This window comes from Bufo bufo, chromosome 5 (genome assembly GCF_905171765.1).
Source record: "Bufo bufo chromosome 5, aBufBuf1.1, whole genome shotgun sequence".
Lineage (NCBI taxonomy): Eukaryota > Metazoa > Chordata > Amphibia > Anura > Bufonidae > Bufo > Bufo bufo.
Window position 1 is genome coordinate 207,224,646 of NC_053393.1, and position 17,412 is coordinate 207,242,057.

A 17,412-nucleotide genomic window follows, 5' to 3' on the forward strand; every position below is an offset into this window, starting at 1 on the left:
GACTTTTTCTATCCTTTTTGCAGGACGACGGAACAGACATATGGATGCGGACAGCACACGGTGGCACACGGTGTGCCCATTGAAATAAATTGGGTCTGCATCTGATCAGCTGTTGTTTTCTGTGGAAATTCTGTGTAAGTTAACGATGCAAAGTGGTATCGGAAGGAGTCTACTAACTTCATAAAGAAAACTATTATGTAGAATGCAAGTAAAAATGGCCTTTTATGATGCTCGTTCACATATAACTGTTAAAGGGATTCTGTCATCAGGTTTGGGGCTATAGAGATACGGACATGCACGGCTAGATCGCCGCTAGCATGTCCGCAATATATGTGTCCTATAGGGCTGTGTGGTTTTAATTTCTTTAAAAAAGGATTTTATAGATATGCAAATGAGTGTTAAATGTGTCCAAGGGGCTGCACTAACCTTACTTGTGCCCAGCCGTGCCCAGCCACGCCCGCCTGTGAAGGAGCCCAGCACCGCCTATGTCTCCTCCTTTCATCAACGATAGATTGCCGTAATCTCGCGATGTGCGAGCTCGCGCATGCGCAGTGCCGGTATAGTGTTCCTTCCCTGTGCTGGCATCAGCCTCAGGGAAAGAACAGCGCATGCGAGATTACGGCTATCTATCGTTGATGAAAGGAGGAGACATAGGCGGTGCTGGGCTCCTTCACAGGCGGGCGTGGCTGGGCACAAGTAAGGTTAGTGCAGCCCCTTGGACACATTCAACACTCATTTGCATATCTATATAATCATTTTTTAAAGAAATTAAAACTACACAGCCCTATAGGACACATATATTGCGGACATGCTAGCGGCGATCTAGCCGTGCATGTCCGTATCTCTTTAGCCCCAAACCTGATGACAGAATCCCTTTAAAGGGGGTTTCTGGGAGGTTGAGGGAATTCTTTTTTTTTATGAGGAGGGCTAAAATTGGTTAAAAATAAAAAATGATCATTACTCACTTCTTTTGTCACTGTCATTTTAACACTGCCTAGGTCCATGCTGCTCTTCTTAGTCCGGGCTGAAAACATAGGAGATGGCTATAAATGCCTACGTCAGTCACTGATTGACTGAAAGGATATTTTCAGCCATTTCCTGTGTGTTGATCCAGGATAAGAAAGTCCAGAGCAGCATGTACCAAGGCAGCTTCAGATCGACAGTGCTGCAGATCATTGAAGTAAGTAATGTTTATATTTTTTTAAATTGTCCTGTGCTCTTTTAAATTGCCATTATTTCTAAGCCAGTAGGCTACATCTTCTGAATTTTTTGCATGACTTAAATTGGTCATGTCCTATTTGGCTAATCCGTGTATTTTTAACATTATACCTGTATGTATTTATAGGTAAAATGATGTCCCTTTTGTGGTGGAATGAAAGTACGGTACTTTAAATTGGAAAAAAGTAGTTGAAAATTGTATGGTATTAACATCTTGGCCATCTGCACAGTTAGGAAAGCTTTTAAAAGGCCAGCAAAATTGGCAACATCTTAAAGCCCTATTTTTAGAGATGATTTCAATGTCCCGCTGGAAGCAAATATCTTTTTCTAACATTCTTTTGTATATGGTAGACACATGTTGCTGTTTTGATTCCTACAGTAGCTTTCTGTTTGCTCAAATATCATAATCAAATTACCAAGTCAACATCGCTACAAATCAGTCATCCAAGATGGCAAGACCGCTTCTAAGACTACATGATGCACACTGCCCACGTGGTAGTGCAGGACACCTTGTATTGCCGTCAGATTGGGCAGTACAAGTCATGTGAGCAGTGTTGGCAAATCCAAGGACAGGGCTGGAGAAGCAGGAAGTGTCTTGGACTACCGAAAGCACAGCATGCACTAGGTGGTGTGAGAAGGGATGTGGCCATCTTGGATGACTGAAAAATTAGCTCAGAGATTCTTTAAGCCACAATGATGGTTTTTGATTAATAAAGAAGAACATTTTACTTGATTCAGAACTTTTTATTTTTATAATAAACTTTTTTGCTGAAAAGGGGTTCTTGAGGTAAATTGACTCAAGTATACTCCCTTGTATTACAGTATGATAAGTATTAAGAATTTCTTTTTTTGCAAAGCAATGGCCTCTAGTCATTCTGAACTTGAGGGTGCAGTGCTTCACTAGACATTACATCATTATGACAGTGCCTCTTTTAGTTATCTTCATCATGTTTGTCAAGCTTGAGTTTGCAGCAGCAATGCCTTTTCTCATTAAATAGAGCCTACATCGGGTATCTTACTGTAAGTAAATTAGAAGTCTTTAGGAGAGAAAAATCATGTCACATGGCATTAGTTTCATATAAGATGAATTAGACCAAGCATTTTTTTTTCTAAATATACAAAATATATGAATGGTTTCATTTGTGTAATATGTGAGGCAGTGACAGGCCTCATGGCTGTTAGGGGAGGTGTATGTCAGGATTTTCCATATCTTCCTCATGAGTTGCCAGGCCTGAGGCAATACCAGGTGCCACAAGTACCTGAGAATAAAAGAAACCTCAGAGTGTGGAAGCAGAGTCTGGCAGAGGCCCTGGATGTGTGGTTTCAGCCAGGAGGCTGAGAGACCACAAGGCTGGGAGAAAGCCTAGAGTTGGGGGACAAAGCGACGCCTGGGAGGGTCGCAGGGCCATAGTCAGGCGGACTACTGAGCCTTACTCCCCCACAAGAGACATTGGACTTGAGACAGGAGGCTGTGGGACATTGGCTGGGAAAGCCAATGTATGAACTGTACCTAATAGGTGAGTCAGGGACGTTATTTATTAGTTAGAGCCTGGACGGGCGAGTGTTTATTGTTTTCTTGGTTTTGCTTTTGCTGGTGCGCCACAATAAATGCACTGTTTGGACCTTAAAACCTGTTGTGTGCGAAGGTATTTGTGAGGATGATCCCCTGAAAGAAAGCTACCTCTCACAAATAGTAGAATTTAATGATTTATTAGTAAGGGCATAAAGTATAGGATGTTCACCTTTCGGGCAACCCGCGTAATTTGTCTTAACTTGGTTTGATATACAGTAGAATGACTTGGCTGTGTGCTTAAATATACAAAGACTACGTTTTTATTGGTACTTTCTAATGTTTTTTTAATTAAATAAAATTAAAAAATTAAAAAATTGATAGTGTCACTGTAGCATATAGCAAATACAAAAGCAACACACAATGAAGCAGCACTCAGCAAAAATTGTGTATATGGATTGTAAATTTGACTAATGTTATGTTCACTATATAAATGCCAATGATGTACTTTGGATCAAAATGGTTGCAATTTGTATTCATTTATTTTCCTTTTGTTGCTTTTTTATGTTGTTTTGGGTGAATTTCACTGAATCGTTTTACTGATTTATGCAATCACACATTGATGGCCTATCTGGAAACCTCCGTTAGGTTCTCCAGTTTCACAATAATATTTTTGCTTCATATTCCTGTTTTTAATTTCAGCAATTTCCTTCTCCTGTTCTTGCAACACTGTATCCTGGCAGGATGTTTACATGCATAACTTCCTGTTTTCATACTTTGCTTTGTAATATTTCTCAGGGCTTGCTCTGCCTACCACACTTTTCTCTGTTCAGTAGTCATGCCTCCTATACCTCTCCTCTACATGTAAGGTGGAGCAAGCTCCATGAAACATTACAGAGCAAACCCAGCAGGAAGCTGATGAAAACAGACAGTACTGAATGTAAACATCCTGCCAGGATGCAATGAGGCTAAGAAAAGGGGAAGGAAAGTATTGACATGAAAAACACATATATGGAGCAAAATATGCAGTGTTTGTGGTACTCTAGGCAGTTGCAAAAAATCTATTATAAAACCGGTGAACCTCTTTAATAGTGGTTTAATTTCTCCAAAAGGTTTTTTCTTTACTTAATGTTTATCAGAAAGGAGTGGATGAGTTGGCCAAAGCAACCATATTACTTTTTTCACTATTTGGTTGATGGTTGCTGATGTGCTGTGATTAGAAGGACTTTTCCTAAGAAAATCTGTTTCAAAATGTTCTGTTCCTTGCCAGTCTTTGGCATTTAATATCAGGGCTGTGGAGTCGGTAGATAAATGGTCCGACTCAGACTCCTCAGTTTTTGGTACTTCCGACTCCCCGACTCCTCTGTATTTAATATGCAAATGTATTTTATACATTCTTTGAAGGAAAGAAAGGCAACATACATGTCATTGAAGTTCAAGTTAATGGGACTGAAAAAAAAAACGGAGGCACACAAGATTGTCGTCCGCGTCCATTTTTTTCTTATCATTTGCATGGCAAACCCGTCTTAGATTTTTTTTTACTTTCCTTCATGTCTGGTGATCCTCCAAAAATAAAGGAAGACACACGGAAACAAAAACGGAAACGGATCACGGAACAACGGAACCCCATTTTACGGAACGGAACACAACAAACGGTCGTGTGCATGAGGCTTAAGCTAACAATCTGAGTTTACAAGTTTTTATAGCCTTAGCTGAATGACAGCAGTTTTTCAAATGGTTTACAGCTTCAGTCTTGAACTGTTGACTATCCATTCCCTTCACTTATACAAGTGTCTAGTCCTGCAAAAAACATATTTACTTAATCAGTTATCAGTGAGAGGCTAGGTTAACCATGGGCGTTGCCTTCCCTGTAACAGCAGAACACAACACAATGGAAAGTATAAGTATTGTCGCTCCTTAACTGTGCGTTGCGTGCCATATAGTGAAGCACATGAAAAGCATGCTTCTTCACGGTCACTTAACCTGTTTGTTTTGCGGTAACGTGACGCACTGCATGCATTGGCCTTTATTCTTACAGTAGAGAAGTACCGTATTTTTCGCAAAAGTGGGGGAAAAATAGCAGTGCGTCTTATGGGGGCGAATGCTGCGACCGTCCGGTGAATAGGCTGAGAGGGAGGAGGGGCTGGGGGCCGGCATCTGTTTCTGTAATGGCAGCGGGGCCCGATGCAGTCACTGTATTCTACTACACCGGGCCCCGCTCACTGTAGTATACGGTAATCATATCTAACTTGTGGGTATTGTTAAAGTATTCCAATCATCTTAAATCTAGCGCTGTACTACTTACTACTAACTTCTTGGCAGTCAGGAGGCCGAGTGGGCGCTCGTAGAGTAGCTCACTATGTCACGCGCCTGCTCTGCCCACTTTATGAATGAAGCAGGCACCGGGCCCCGCTGCCATTACAGAAACATTCATTACACATGGACACTGTTTTGGGGGGCATCTGTGGATGACACATAAGATAAGATGCTATATATGTGTCATCCACAGATGCCCCCACAATGATCCCCCATAACAGTGCCATCCACAGATGCCCCCATAACAGTGCCACCCACAGATGCCCCCATAACAGTGCCACCCACAGATGCCCCCATAACAGTGCCACCCACAGATGCCCCCATAACAGTGCCATCCACACATGCCCCCATAATAGTGCCATCCACAGATGCCCCCATAACAGTGCCATCCACAGATCCCCCCCATAACAGTGCCATCCACAGATCCCCCATAATAGTGTCATCCACAGACCACCATTAGTTCAAAACCCACCAAAAGCACATCTTTTGGTTAAAAAATTTTTTTTCTTATTTTTCTCCTCAAAAACCTAGTTGCGTCTTATGGGCAGGTGCGCCTTATAGGGCGAAAAATACTTTTTGTGAATTGGGACATTTAAACTTGCTTTTTTTTTATTTTTTTTATTTAAATCTAGTAGGAGTCGGAGTCGGTTCATTTTTTGCCGACTCCAACTCCAGGTACCCAAAATTGCCTCAGACTCCTCGACTCCGACTCCGACTCCACAGCCCTGTTTAATATGTAGGAATATGTACTAAAAGTTGATCATTAGAATTTTTAAGCACACAGTGTGGGTGACAAAGATAGGCAATTGTCCTAATTTTATAGTGGTTCATAACTTTTGCGCAATTTGAACCTTTTGTATCGTGTATGGTCAGCATTAGCTCTTATATGAAGCACTGTATGCACCAGTGTAAGTCCTAATGGCCAAAGATTTCATAAAGGAAATTCACATCTTGATCCACCATAATGCTTTTGCCATCCTTTTAACCCCAGATTGTACTTGCTATCTTGCTTGAAGACCCAGATATGAATCCTGGCTGTTCTCTACACTCTTAATATAATTTAGAAAATTGGTTGTTTAGAAACATAGGCATTAGCTCTGGATAATCACTTAATGTACATCATTTACTGGATTCCTGCTGGTTGTGAGACCTCAGGCTAATTCATTTTATTGCTTTATTTAGGTTTATTGCTTTCTTATACAGTTTATGGTTTATTTCCCATTCCTTTTGTATTTCTTAGATATAGTTATTACATTTTCACAGTACATTGGTCAAAGTATTTTTGACTAATTTGTCCACAGGTCAGTGATATGCATAACATATCCTTTTCCCAAACTTTTCTCCAGTAATGGTTTAGATATTTAGGGGCCTGGATGAATTTCTGGAGTGTAATAATATTACAGGCTATAGCTACTAGAGAGGGGTCGTTGATCCAGGGAGTTATTCTGATTGCCTGATTGGAGTTGGGAAGGAATTTTTTATTCCCCTAAAGTGAGGAAAATTGGCTTCTACCTCACAGTTTTTTTTTTTGCCTTCCTCTGGATCAACTAGCAGGATGACAGGCCGAACTGGATGGAAAAGTGTCTTTTTTCGGCCGTATGTACTATGTTACTATGTTGTGTACGGTATGTCATGTGTACAGTGCATTGAGTTTATTCCTCCATAGTCTCTTGGAAGTTGTCTGATTGGCTGTTTTAGCCTAAAAAGTCTAGAGCAATAGATGCATGTAACTTGTGAGAACTTTCTTATGTGTTTGTGGGATGGAAATGTTTTCTGAGACAGTTGATGCAATGGGTGTATATAATAGCAGGAAGATATTGGTCATGGTTTATTTCACTTTTTACATTGTGTACAACTGCTGTCAGTTTCCAAAGTCACTTAAAGCAAAATTTATTATGTAGATAGGCTGGTTCATTTGTTTAATACAGGTACAGTATTTTATTATAGTGAATAATTTTATTTGCTGCCAGACGTAAGACTGTCATCACATTTTTGATAAATTGGGTGGATTGCTTGGCAGTGTACAATACAATTTATGGTTATAGTATGAATATTATTTAGTTAAAGGAAATGTGTCATGAGAAAAGGACTTTGAGGGGGACATTTATTAGGACCGTCGATTTATACGCCTGTCGTATGAAAGCTTATCTATTCTTTCCTTGTACAATGACCTCTGCACAGGTCACAGACCATGCCTAGAAAACTCTCCCATAGAAGTCAATGACATCCCCTCCTGTCCATTGTGTTTATGGACCATGGGGCTACCGTAAAGCGATATTCTTAATGCTTTCAAAATATTGTTAAGAACAGCTATGGCAAGATGGCAGCCCCCCATAATATGGCTGCACCTATGTGTTGCTATCTGCTTTTAACTGGCAGATAAAATGTTTGGTGACATATTTCCTTTAAAGTGACCATATTTGTACACATTTTTAACTGTGTGGCTATTGCCAATTGGGTGTGGTCAGTGATTGTCTGCGAGCTGTTGTAGAAGACTGGATGGGGGTGTCCAGTCCTTTTATATTAATCAATATGTAATCAGCAGGGGTCCCCATACCCCCATGATCACCTGAAGTAGCTTTGGTGCCAGAAGTAGGCTCCAGAACTACACATCTCCGTCCATGGTGTAGTGGACGGAGTTGGTTACTACGGTGCTGTTCCCGTTCACTTCAGTGGCAGTCTTCCACTAGACAGTGGACAGAGATGGGTGGATAACTTCCACTGAATCTCAAATCTTTTGATTCTAATGTAGAACATGTCTTATGTGTATCTGCATATCATCAGAATTGTATCACTATTTTAAAGGGGCTGCCTTACATAATTACATTTCCACCAGAAAATCAGTATCTATCAGTATTATGAATCTGTAATACTGAGGTAATGCTGATATAATATGATCTCTAATATGACTGTATTGTGGCACTGTATCACACACTTTTACCAATGTATTTTTGTAAAACTAGCCTGAAGGGCACGTTTTAATCTCTTTTCGGTCTTCTTTAAATTGGGTGGACTTTCCTTTGTAGTCTGTAACTTGGATGCTTGCAAGCTTGTGAATATATATACAGGGTGAGTCAAAAGTCTCAGGATACCCTTTTATTTCAGAAACAAAAGGGAAAATGAAATATCTGAATATCCCCAGGAAGTAAGGCCTGTTGCACACTTGCGTTGTGGCTTTCCGGTTTTGAGAACCGTTTTACTGCGTTTTTCACCAGACACAAAACCGCTGCAAGCGAAACGAAACAAACCAGGTCCAGCATGAAAATAAATGTAAGTCAATGGTGCAGAATCCATTTTCTTTTTATTTAATACAACCAGATCTGGCCTAAACGGATGCCTCCAGATGTATTAAATGGCATGGATCCATTTAATTCCGGTTTTGAGATCCTCTGCCAGATCTCAATACTCGAATTAAGAACTCAAGATTGAAACAGGCCTAATAGCTTTAGGCTATGTCCGGAACATGGCCTCCATCTTGAAAGCTGCCATGTTGGATCAACAGCAAATTTTTCCAATGGGAAGGGGGTCTTGTAGCATATCAAAGAAGACCAGAATGTTCTTAGAAATCGATTGCCGTAATCAGATGTACAATATCTCTTGTGGTTCAAAAGTTGTCAGTACAGGTAACTGAAGATACAATCTGTGTTCAGCACTACGGACAACCCATTGAACATGTCAAATAGTTGTGCATGACAGGGAACGTTGTGCATGACAGGGAACTTTCTGTGTTGATAACCCTTGAGCCAATATGGCGGCTTTCAAGATCGAGGCAATGTTCTGGACATAGCCTAAAAGAAGGCCCTCTAACCCATTACTTGCTGGGGTATTCAGATATTTAATTTTTTTTCCATTTCGTTTCCGAAATAAAAGGGTATCCTGCTACTTTTGACTCACCCTGTATACTGTGAGTCATTTTTTTCAATGAGGTAATGAAAAAAATGAAGAAACCATTTGCTAATGACCTCATAATTGGTAAATACTTGTGTGCAGATGGAAAGTCATCGATTATGTATTTTCTGGATTGTATTTTCTGAATGAACTGAAAACAGATTCTATTTCCTCTTGATTTTTTCATTTCCGTCATTGTCAAAGATTGATGGAGTTGGTTATTGCGTCTTTCTTATTTTGCCCAGCGCCATAGACTCTGTCTCCAAAGAAATGATATATTATATTTATTTCTTCTCTGTCTCTTGACATTGTGATATAGAGCACAGTATGTCAACCTATTTATCTATTGATTTTTGCAAAGGACGACCGATCACTGAAAATCAATGTTCATGAAAAGGATGCTGTAGTTTATGAAATACCTTTGAGTAGATGGATGTTGGTCAGTGCTCTCATTAGTTAATACAAGCAATGTCAATACAAAGGTTTCTAAAAACTTCTATTACAGCATCATCCAGTGAAGGGCTAGACCTGTTGGTCCAGAGAAAGATGCCAAAAGTTAATATTTCTAGCACAAAAACATTATGTATGATTACTGTTTTTCAACATAATTTTAGCAGTATATGTGTTATTTTTAATATAGGAGATGCGGTTTTTGCACCAGTTATCCATAAAAGTGCCCCTATGGGCTCTGCACCCCATCCACAGATTCTTGTCTTTAAACACGTTTCAGTGCAACACACACATTACACTTACTGTCACCAACATGCTTTTGACACATGAAAAATAGATTCCTTTTGTAAATGTATTGCATTAGTTATCTAGTATTGATCATAATTTACTGTCTCTATTATAGTCTAGTGCCGCAGGCTTCAGAGCTGAAATAGCGCCGCATTCCTTGTTGTCTTATTTACACATCTTGTTCTGATGATTTGCTTCCTATAAAAAGTTATCTTTACACAAAGCTTCGTTCAATGATCGGATGTCTGGTAGCGGCACATTTACGCTTTGCACCGATTTGTGACTTTACATGCTACAAACAATTTTAATTTATTATTGCATTGTAAGATAATTCGGTGTAAGGCAGCTCTCACCTGCTCCACGACACCCTCCGGGCACGGACGCCGCACCTGGATGCGGGAATGTGTGAACAGTTTAAATGGAAAGGAAGTCCAGCTCAGGTCAGGTGTGAATACGTGGCTTCTTTTATTTAGTAACATAGTAACATAGTACATAAGGCCGAAAAAAGACATTTGTCCATCCAGTTCGGCCTGTTATCCTGCAATATGACTGTATTAATAATAATAAAATAAGCCACGTATTCACACCTGACCTGAGCTGGACTTCCTTTCCATTTAAACTGTTGACATTATTGGATTGTACTATTTAAGGAGTTCTGCAGGATTTTTAAAGTGAATAATGGCTTGTCCTCAGGAACCCCATCAATTGGCTGTTCTACGGTAGCTCTGGTGCCGGAACTACATAGCTCCATCCAGTGTGTAGCAGACATTGCTGGTTACTGCAGGTCAGCATTCATTGAGGTGAATGGGAGCAGTGCTTCAGTAACCAGCTCCGTCCACTACACAATGAACACAGCGCTGTGTAGTTCTGGTGTAGTTCAACTGGCTGCGCTGGAGATACTGCAGAACAGCTTGGCGAGGTTGTGGAGTGTCGGCTTTCCAGACGATCTAATATTGATGATATTTCCTCAATATAAAAATCATGGAAAACCACTTTAATTCAATGCACTGTACTGCTACAATATATTTGTTCAGCAAACCTCCAAGGCCACGTTATGTGATCTGTTTCTTTTGGGATCAATTCTGTAATAGAAAAGGTGAAATTGAAAAGTGAATGTTTTTTTTTTTTTTTTTCAAATTTCTTCTGTATTTTGTTCGTCCTGGTAAAAATATTGAAATCCTTAGGTAACAGATTGCATAGGATTGTGTACCGGACTTCAGGCCATTTCCAAAGTTGGGATTTCTGCTGCTTGTGAATATATTGCTGGTTGACAAACATATTGACAGTTTCCAGTAGCAATCGATTGATCTGTATATACAGCTCAGAGCTAGTAATGTATTGCGAGACCTCTCTCACACATGGTCTCCACGGACTGTTCACATATCCATTGACTTTAATGTGTGTATCCCCAAAAATTTTGTTGAGTCCAGCTTCCCATAAAAGAAGTTCTTTATTAATTAGGAATAAAATCCAGACATCAATTATATGTACAGTGTGTACAGGTTACATGTTTCGGCCGCCAAACATTTGGATCCTTTCTCATGACATGTTACTGTGTGTATGTACACATCAGTGGTTTTCCACAGACCATGTGTCCCTGGTGATACCACGGAAGCATGCCCTATTTTGTCTGTGATTACGGATCCTGCACACACATTATGGTTTATGGGTCCGTGAAAGTTACTGACACAACAGGGGTGCCATCTGTGTTTGGTCCGTGGTTTTCACAGAACGTTGCCAAAAGTTGCTCTGGAAACTAATTTTAACATGCGTGGATCTCGGACAGTGTCACTGATGAAACATGGACTGTGCCATCAATGACATACCACGGACATGAGAATGAGGCCTAACAGATTTAAGGAAACATTGAACCTACCATACTGTACATTCTTATAAATGTAAAAAAATAATAATAATATCTTGGCAACTCTTACAAAACTCTTACAAAATATATAATATCAGGCAACTCTTACAAATGGAAGTCTGAGATAGGGCTGAAACGATTACTCGATTAAATCGAGTAATTCGACACAAAAAAATCCTCGATGCAAATTTTTTGCATCGAAGATTCGTTTGTGTCATGTGACCACGGAGCGGGAGTGAAGCGCTTGCTATTACTCCTGCTCTGTGGTCTCCCACTGCACTTGGAATACTCACCTTTCCAGCAGGGGGCCTCCGGACACTTCACAGTACGTCCATGGTCCCGCGCTGCTCTGACGTACAGACGCCATGACGCACTGTGTGACGTCTGGCTTAGAGCAGCGCAGAACGATGGAGTGTCGGCAGCGCCCCTGCTGGAAAGGTAAGTTGGTGAAACCGAGGGGTTGGGGCGCGACTAAGGCCAGGCGCCTGGAGTGCACAGCGTCATAGAAACCAGTGACGCTGTGCAATCCGGGTGTCAGGAGGAGCATGGCAGCAGAGCTGATGGCAGAATGGGGGGCGCAGAGCTGATGGCAGAATGGGGGGCGCAGAGCTGATCTGATCGCACAGTGGGGAACAAAGGGTGTTGGGGACTAATGGCAGGGGGTCTGATGAGTTTTTTATAAAGGGAAAACAGTCTATTATTTTTTTCTTATTAGATTACTCGATTAATCGTAAAAAATAATCGATAGAATACTCGATTACTAAAATAATCTTTTACTGCAGCCCTAGTCTGAGAGACAGGCACAGCATTTAGAGGATGTTACACTGAATCATGTACTTGGAAAGATGCATAATTCTGATAAGGCAGAACAATGGACAAGGTCAGCGGAGACAATGAGTATGCAGATTAGGAATTAGTGATTTTTGTCTAAATGTTTCATGCCAGCAGAAGTAACTCCGGAAAAATTATTGTAGTCTGTTGTCTTTGATAAATGTGGGTTGGAGAAACCTTTGTGCTCTGAAAGCTTGCTGTGTGATTTTCTTTCTGGTTAGCTAATAAAAGTATCACTCCCATAATACTTTTGTATTTATTAACACAAAAGTATTCAACATCACATAGAGTCATATGGAGGAACACCAGAGACCTCTTGCATCTCTTGGTTATCCCTATTATATTGTGACTGTGAGCCTTTAGTAAATTGATTGAGATAAAGAAAAAACTATGGTCAGCTTCTCCCCAATCTGAAATACGATGTTGGATTATATTATTGAAAATATAGTGCAAATATAATTACATTTGTTTCAGATTTAATGTCTCTAAATGGAAAACCACATTTGTATTTTTGATGCTTTATTAACTTACTAGTTAGGAAAAAAGAAGTTGAAGGTGAGTTTTGTATGTGCTTATTCAGAAATGAGACCATCATATAAAGCAGATCCATATTATACTTTCCTGTGTGCTGGAAACAAATAGTCACCGGCAGTTAAGCAATTTTTTTTGCAGACGCTAATGGATTTTATTGTGCGTTTACCTCAAATAAAATATGTATGATGTCTATAATTAGCAGAAACGCTTTGTATTTCTCCAGGTAAGGAGATTATGGTTGTAAATATGATGTGATGCACAGATTCCTTTAATTGCTTTCAGGATTAAGAAAAACATGGGAAGGAAACTGGATCTTTCTGGTCTGACCGAAGAAGAAGCTGAACATGTCCTTCAGGTTGTCCAGCGAGATTTCAGTCTCAGGAAGAAAGAAGAAGAAAGGTTAAGGTAGGACATTTGTTTCGGATGTCAAAGGTGTTGTGATGCGTGTCCAATTTTAAAATGTGAAATGTATGAAGGCAATTTTTTATCTAATGCAGTGTTTTCCAACCAGTGTGCCTCCAGCTGTTGCAAAACTACAACTCCCAGAATGCCCGCACAGCCAAAGGCTGTCCAGGCATGCTGGGAGTTGTAGTTTTGCAACAGCTGGAGGCACACTGGTTGGGAAACACTGATCTAATGTACTGTTGTATCCCACGTACTCAGTATATTCTGATACAACTGGACAAATGTGTTGCAGCATATAAGACATGTTAGTATGATGAATCACAGTATTGTTTTTTCCATAACAGTTTCACATAAATGGTCACTGAGTTTTGGTAAAACATTTGATATGTCATTTCTCTGAACTCCTGACAACTTAAAGACACTCATTTAAGTCATATTTATCACAGTGCTGTTTCCGTGTAGGCTTCTGTGGGTGTTTGTGAACAGTTACTTGTGACTTGTTTGCTCCTTTTTGGGGTTTTATGTAAAGGTTACCGTTTACCTGGTTTGAGTGTCAGAACATTAGGTGGTCAGGTGTCCTAATTACTCAGTTATTTAGGCCTGTGGGTGGTCTGCCTCGGAGTTCAGCTTCTCTTCTGTCATCAGGAAAGCTGCTTGCTATGGGTCTGCTGTGATACTGTGTTGGTGTGGTATGAGTGGGTTCCAGTGTGACCCCTTTGGCATGTTGCGTGATCTTGCTCTTGCTGTTGTGAGCAGGATTTGTGTGCTCTACCATTATCTGACTTCCAGTCTATTCTGTTCTGATCCAGATCAGTGCATGTTTTACTTCGGCCATGACTTATGTGGTCAGCCTGATTGTTCATCAATGTCAAATATGTCTTCTTTTGTTTTGTCCTGTACTGTCACGTAGTGAACACCATGCTTCATGAGAGGATCTTGATCGCCATGGGTTTTGTTTTATGCTTTGAGCCTGTATTTGATCTAGTTTGCTTTTGATCTTGGTTCATGTCTGATTTTTGTCTGATTTATGCTTGGGTTTCTGCTGTATAGTCATATGGACGGGACAGGTCCTGTGTGTGCTAGGATTAGTTTCCTGCACTTAGCTAGCATTGGGACTGTCGACCAGTTGGTGCCAGTGGTTAGGACAGGTTGTTCACGTAAGTAGGGGCAGTAGTCGAGTGCTGATTAGGTTTAAACTGTTCCCTACCTGTAAGTCCAGTCTGAGTCTGATTAGGTTTTTGTCATGTGGAATAAACCAATCATTTGCCTATTCTGTGTTCAGAAGTTTTGTCTGCGAACAATTTTGATATGTTCCCCTTAACCCCTGAATGTGGCAATATCCTTAGCAGTGTCAAAAGAATTTAGCTATAATGAGTGTTTATAGGCTGTCAGGAATTCAGAGATAAGCCTAAAAAGGACAGACTAGGATATGTTCTATTTTTTAGTGTGGCCGCAGAAAGGACATACGGATGCGGACAGCACACGGATGTGCTGTCCCCATCTTTTGCGGCCCCATTGAGGTGAATGGGCCCTCATCTGACCCACAAAAAATGCAGATCGGATGCGGACAAAAAATGTTCCTTCGCATGAGCCCTAAAATTGAAACTAAGATACTCTGCAGCTAGGCTGAAACAGCCTTGTAGGACATAAACTACTGAAATAAAGACCAAGTGAAATATTTTTTTTATTCTGAATCCAAAATGAGTAAAATGCAATTATAAAAAATTGCCCCTGAAGATGTTCATAGCCTTTAAATGTGAAAGATTATCAAAAATAATAGAAATCAGATGATGGGCAAGTACTTTTCCATAGCATTGTGTATTACATGCTAATAATTTCTAAAAAACAGGACATTTTTGTACTGTAGACATTTTCTTCTGTGTGAGAATTGAGGGCACATTTTGATATTAGTGACTTTTTGATGTGTGTCATTAGTTCAGTTTCATGTTATTTTTTTGCTCCTTATTGAACTTTCACTTCACGACTATAATTCTTCCTTATTCCACATGAAAACGAGTTTTGACATGAATGCAAGTTGACATTAAAGTCATTGATGCAAAAACATTCTACAATGCAGTATGGAATGAATTGGGATAATCACAGTAGCTTCACTAAAATAAGGGTCATGAGACTCAGGGGCAAAAATGTAATGATCATTATACAAATAGGCCATTCAATTCTTACAATGTTGGCTCACGTGTATATAGGTTATTTGTGAGCATTATGGTAAATACTGTGTTTCCATAGAACATTATGACTCTTATACATTTTGCAATTAGGTTATGGTCAATTAGCAATCTACAATGATGTCTTGCAGTGCTGGAATCCTTAGGCTTTATTTAACTAGGTTAATATTGTGTAGAATTTCTTTGTGCTTGTGTTGGTGTCCCCCTGGTATTCCAGTTTTTATACATATTCTGAAAAGTTACTGAGTGATCAACCGTCTCTCTAGGAAGCCTAGTATACATGTTAGTCTTATTATGGCCAGCACTTAGTCTATTAACAGTAGTACTTAGGACAAGGTCCATTTATAGTCCATATATCGAAGACTGGAAGACCAAGACTCTCGTCAGTGCAGTTAAAAAGTTGTTATTAAAGGGGACTTCCAGTGAGGGAAAAATTTCTGGCAGTGGACTCATAGTGGATTAAAAAAAATAATAATAATAATATGTAAGAATACCTTGTTGCTCCCATTACAAAGCTGCCCGGGTCATCATTGACTTCTATTTCCTAGTCTTGTCACAGGAAATGTCAATCACTACTTGAGGCGGGTTGCCACTCTGGCCAGTGATTGAGTGACTTGGCTTTTACTGGCATTTCCTGTGACCAGGAAGTAGAGACCAGTAGTGACCCAGGCAGTGTCAGAACAGTAGCAGCAGAGGATCAGTGAGGTGAGTATTCGTTCAGATTTTTTTATCCCACTCTGGGCCACCTGCCACTATTTTTTTTTCCTACTTGAAAATCCCTTTAATCCAACAAATATTTATCTGATGACCTTCAGAAACCATGTACAACATATCAACTTCCTAGCCAAGTTTCAGTCCTTGTGGATATTGATCTTCTTCTGTGGCATATACCATATTTGTGGTGTATTGATAGTGTATTTATTTCATTTTGGCCATGTATAATTTTTTGGATGTGTTGTAGGTAATGTTTTAATTGTCCAGGGATAAAAAAAAAGATGTAGTTGCTCACCATCTCCCTGTATGCGCACTTTTCTATTCAGTGTTGCTCCCAAGAAAACCAGGAAAACTGTGTCAGCCGAGTCAGAACTTGATAAAACTTTGATTCACAGTGATCTTTTGGCACATGCAACTCTACCTGTATCATCCTTCCTCGTGCGATGAGGATGGATGATACAATTTATCCAAAACACGTACCATGTCTTTTTGATGCTGCTATGCATGTATGCTGTTTTTAATGTTGTCCCAATATAGAATAGAACTTGTGTGCGCTAGAGGATCACTGTGGATCAAAGTTTATCAATGTTTTAATAGTACAACAGTATAATTTATCCATAGGGGTGTACAGCACAGTTTTACTGTATAATAGGGTATAGTCACTTGTGGCACATATGTTGTATAAACTTTTGAGATTGTCTCTGTCTCATCCATCTTAATGGGGCTTAAAAGGATCCATGTGCATGCTGCAGAAACCCCATTCAGATGTATGAAATAAGTTTTTAGGTTGCAGACATTTCTGCAACAAACCTGTCAAGCGTGAACACACCCCGATAGTTTGTTTCAAGACAGAATAAATGATAAAATGATTTTGTTAAATTATAATGTTCCGTATACCTACTGTACAAGCATACAGTAAATCAGTCATTTCTACTGTAAAAGGATAAGGGGAGACTTTTCTGTGGAGGGTTAAATTGATTAGTGCACTCCAGTGGTTGGGGGATGCTGAGACTAGTATGACAGCATCATATCTCCATGAGTCATATACTGTAGAAGAGACCAAGAAACAGCTTTTGTTTTTGTAACCTTCTATCTAAACAGATAATTAGTCTATTATTTTCCAGCTATTCAGTAAATGCCATCACCCAGTCTACAAAGTGAATCTCCTAGCAAAAACAAGTGCAGCCAGAATTTTCCTTTCTTTAAAA

General features: G+C 39.9%; 1 protein-coding gene across 1 annotated transcript in view; it reads left to right on the forward strand.

The window, feature by feature from the left end:
- LOC121002015 (myosin VIIA and Rab interacting protein) overlaps positions 1–17,412 on the forward strand; it is a 642,833-nt gene that overhangs the window by 87,820 nt on the left and 537,601 nt on the right. The window contains exon 2 of the mRNA XM_040433314.1: positions 13,182–13,304. Within this exon, the coding sequence (XP_040289248.1) occupies positions 13,195–13,304 (110 nt within the window). The 5' untranslated portion in view covers positions 13,182–13,194. The remainder of the gene's footprint in view (positions 1–13,181; positions 13,305–17,412) is intronic.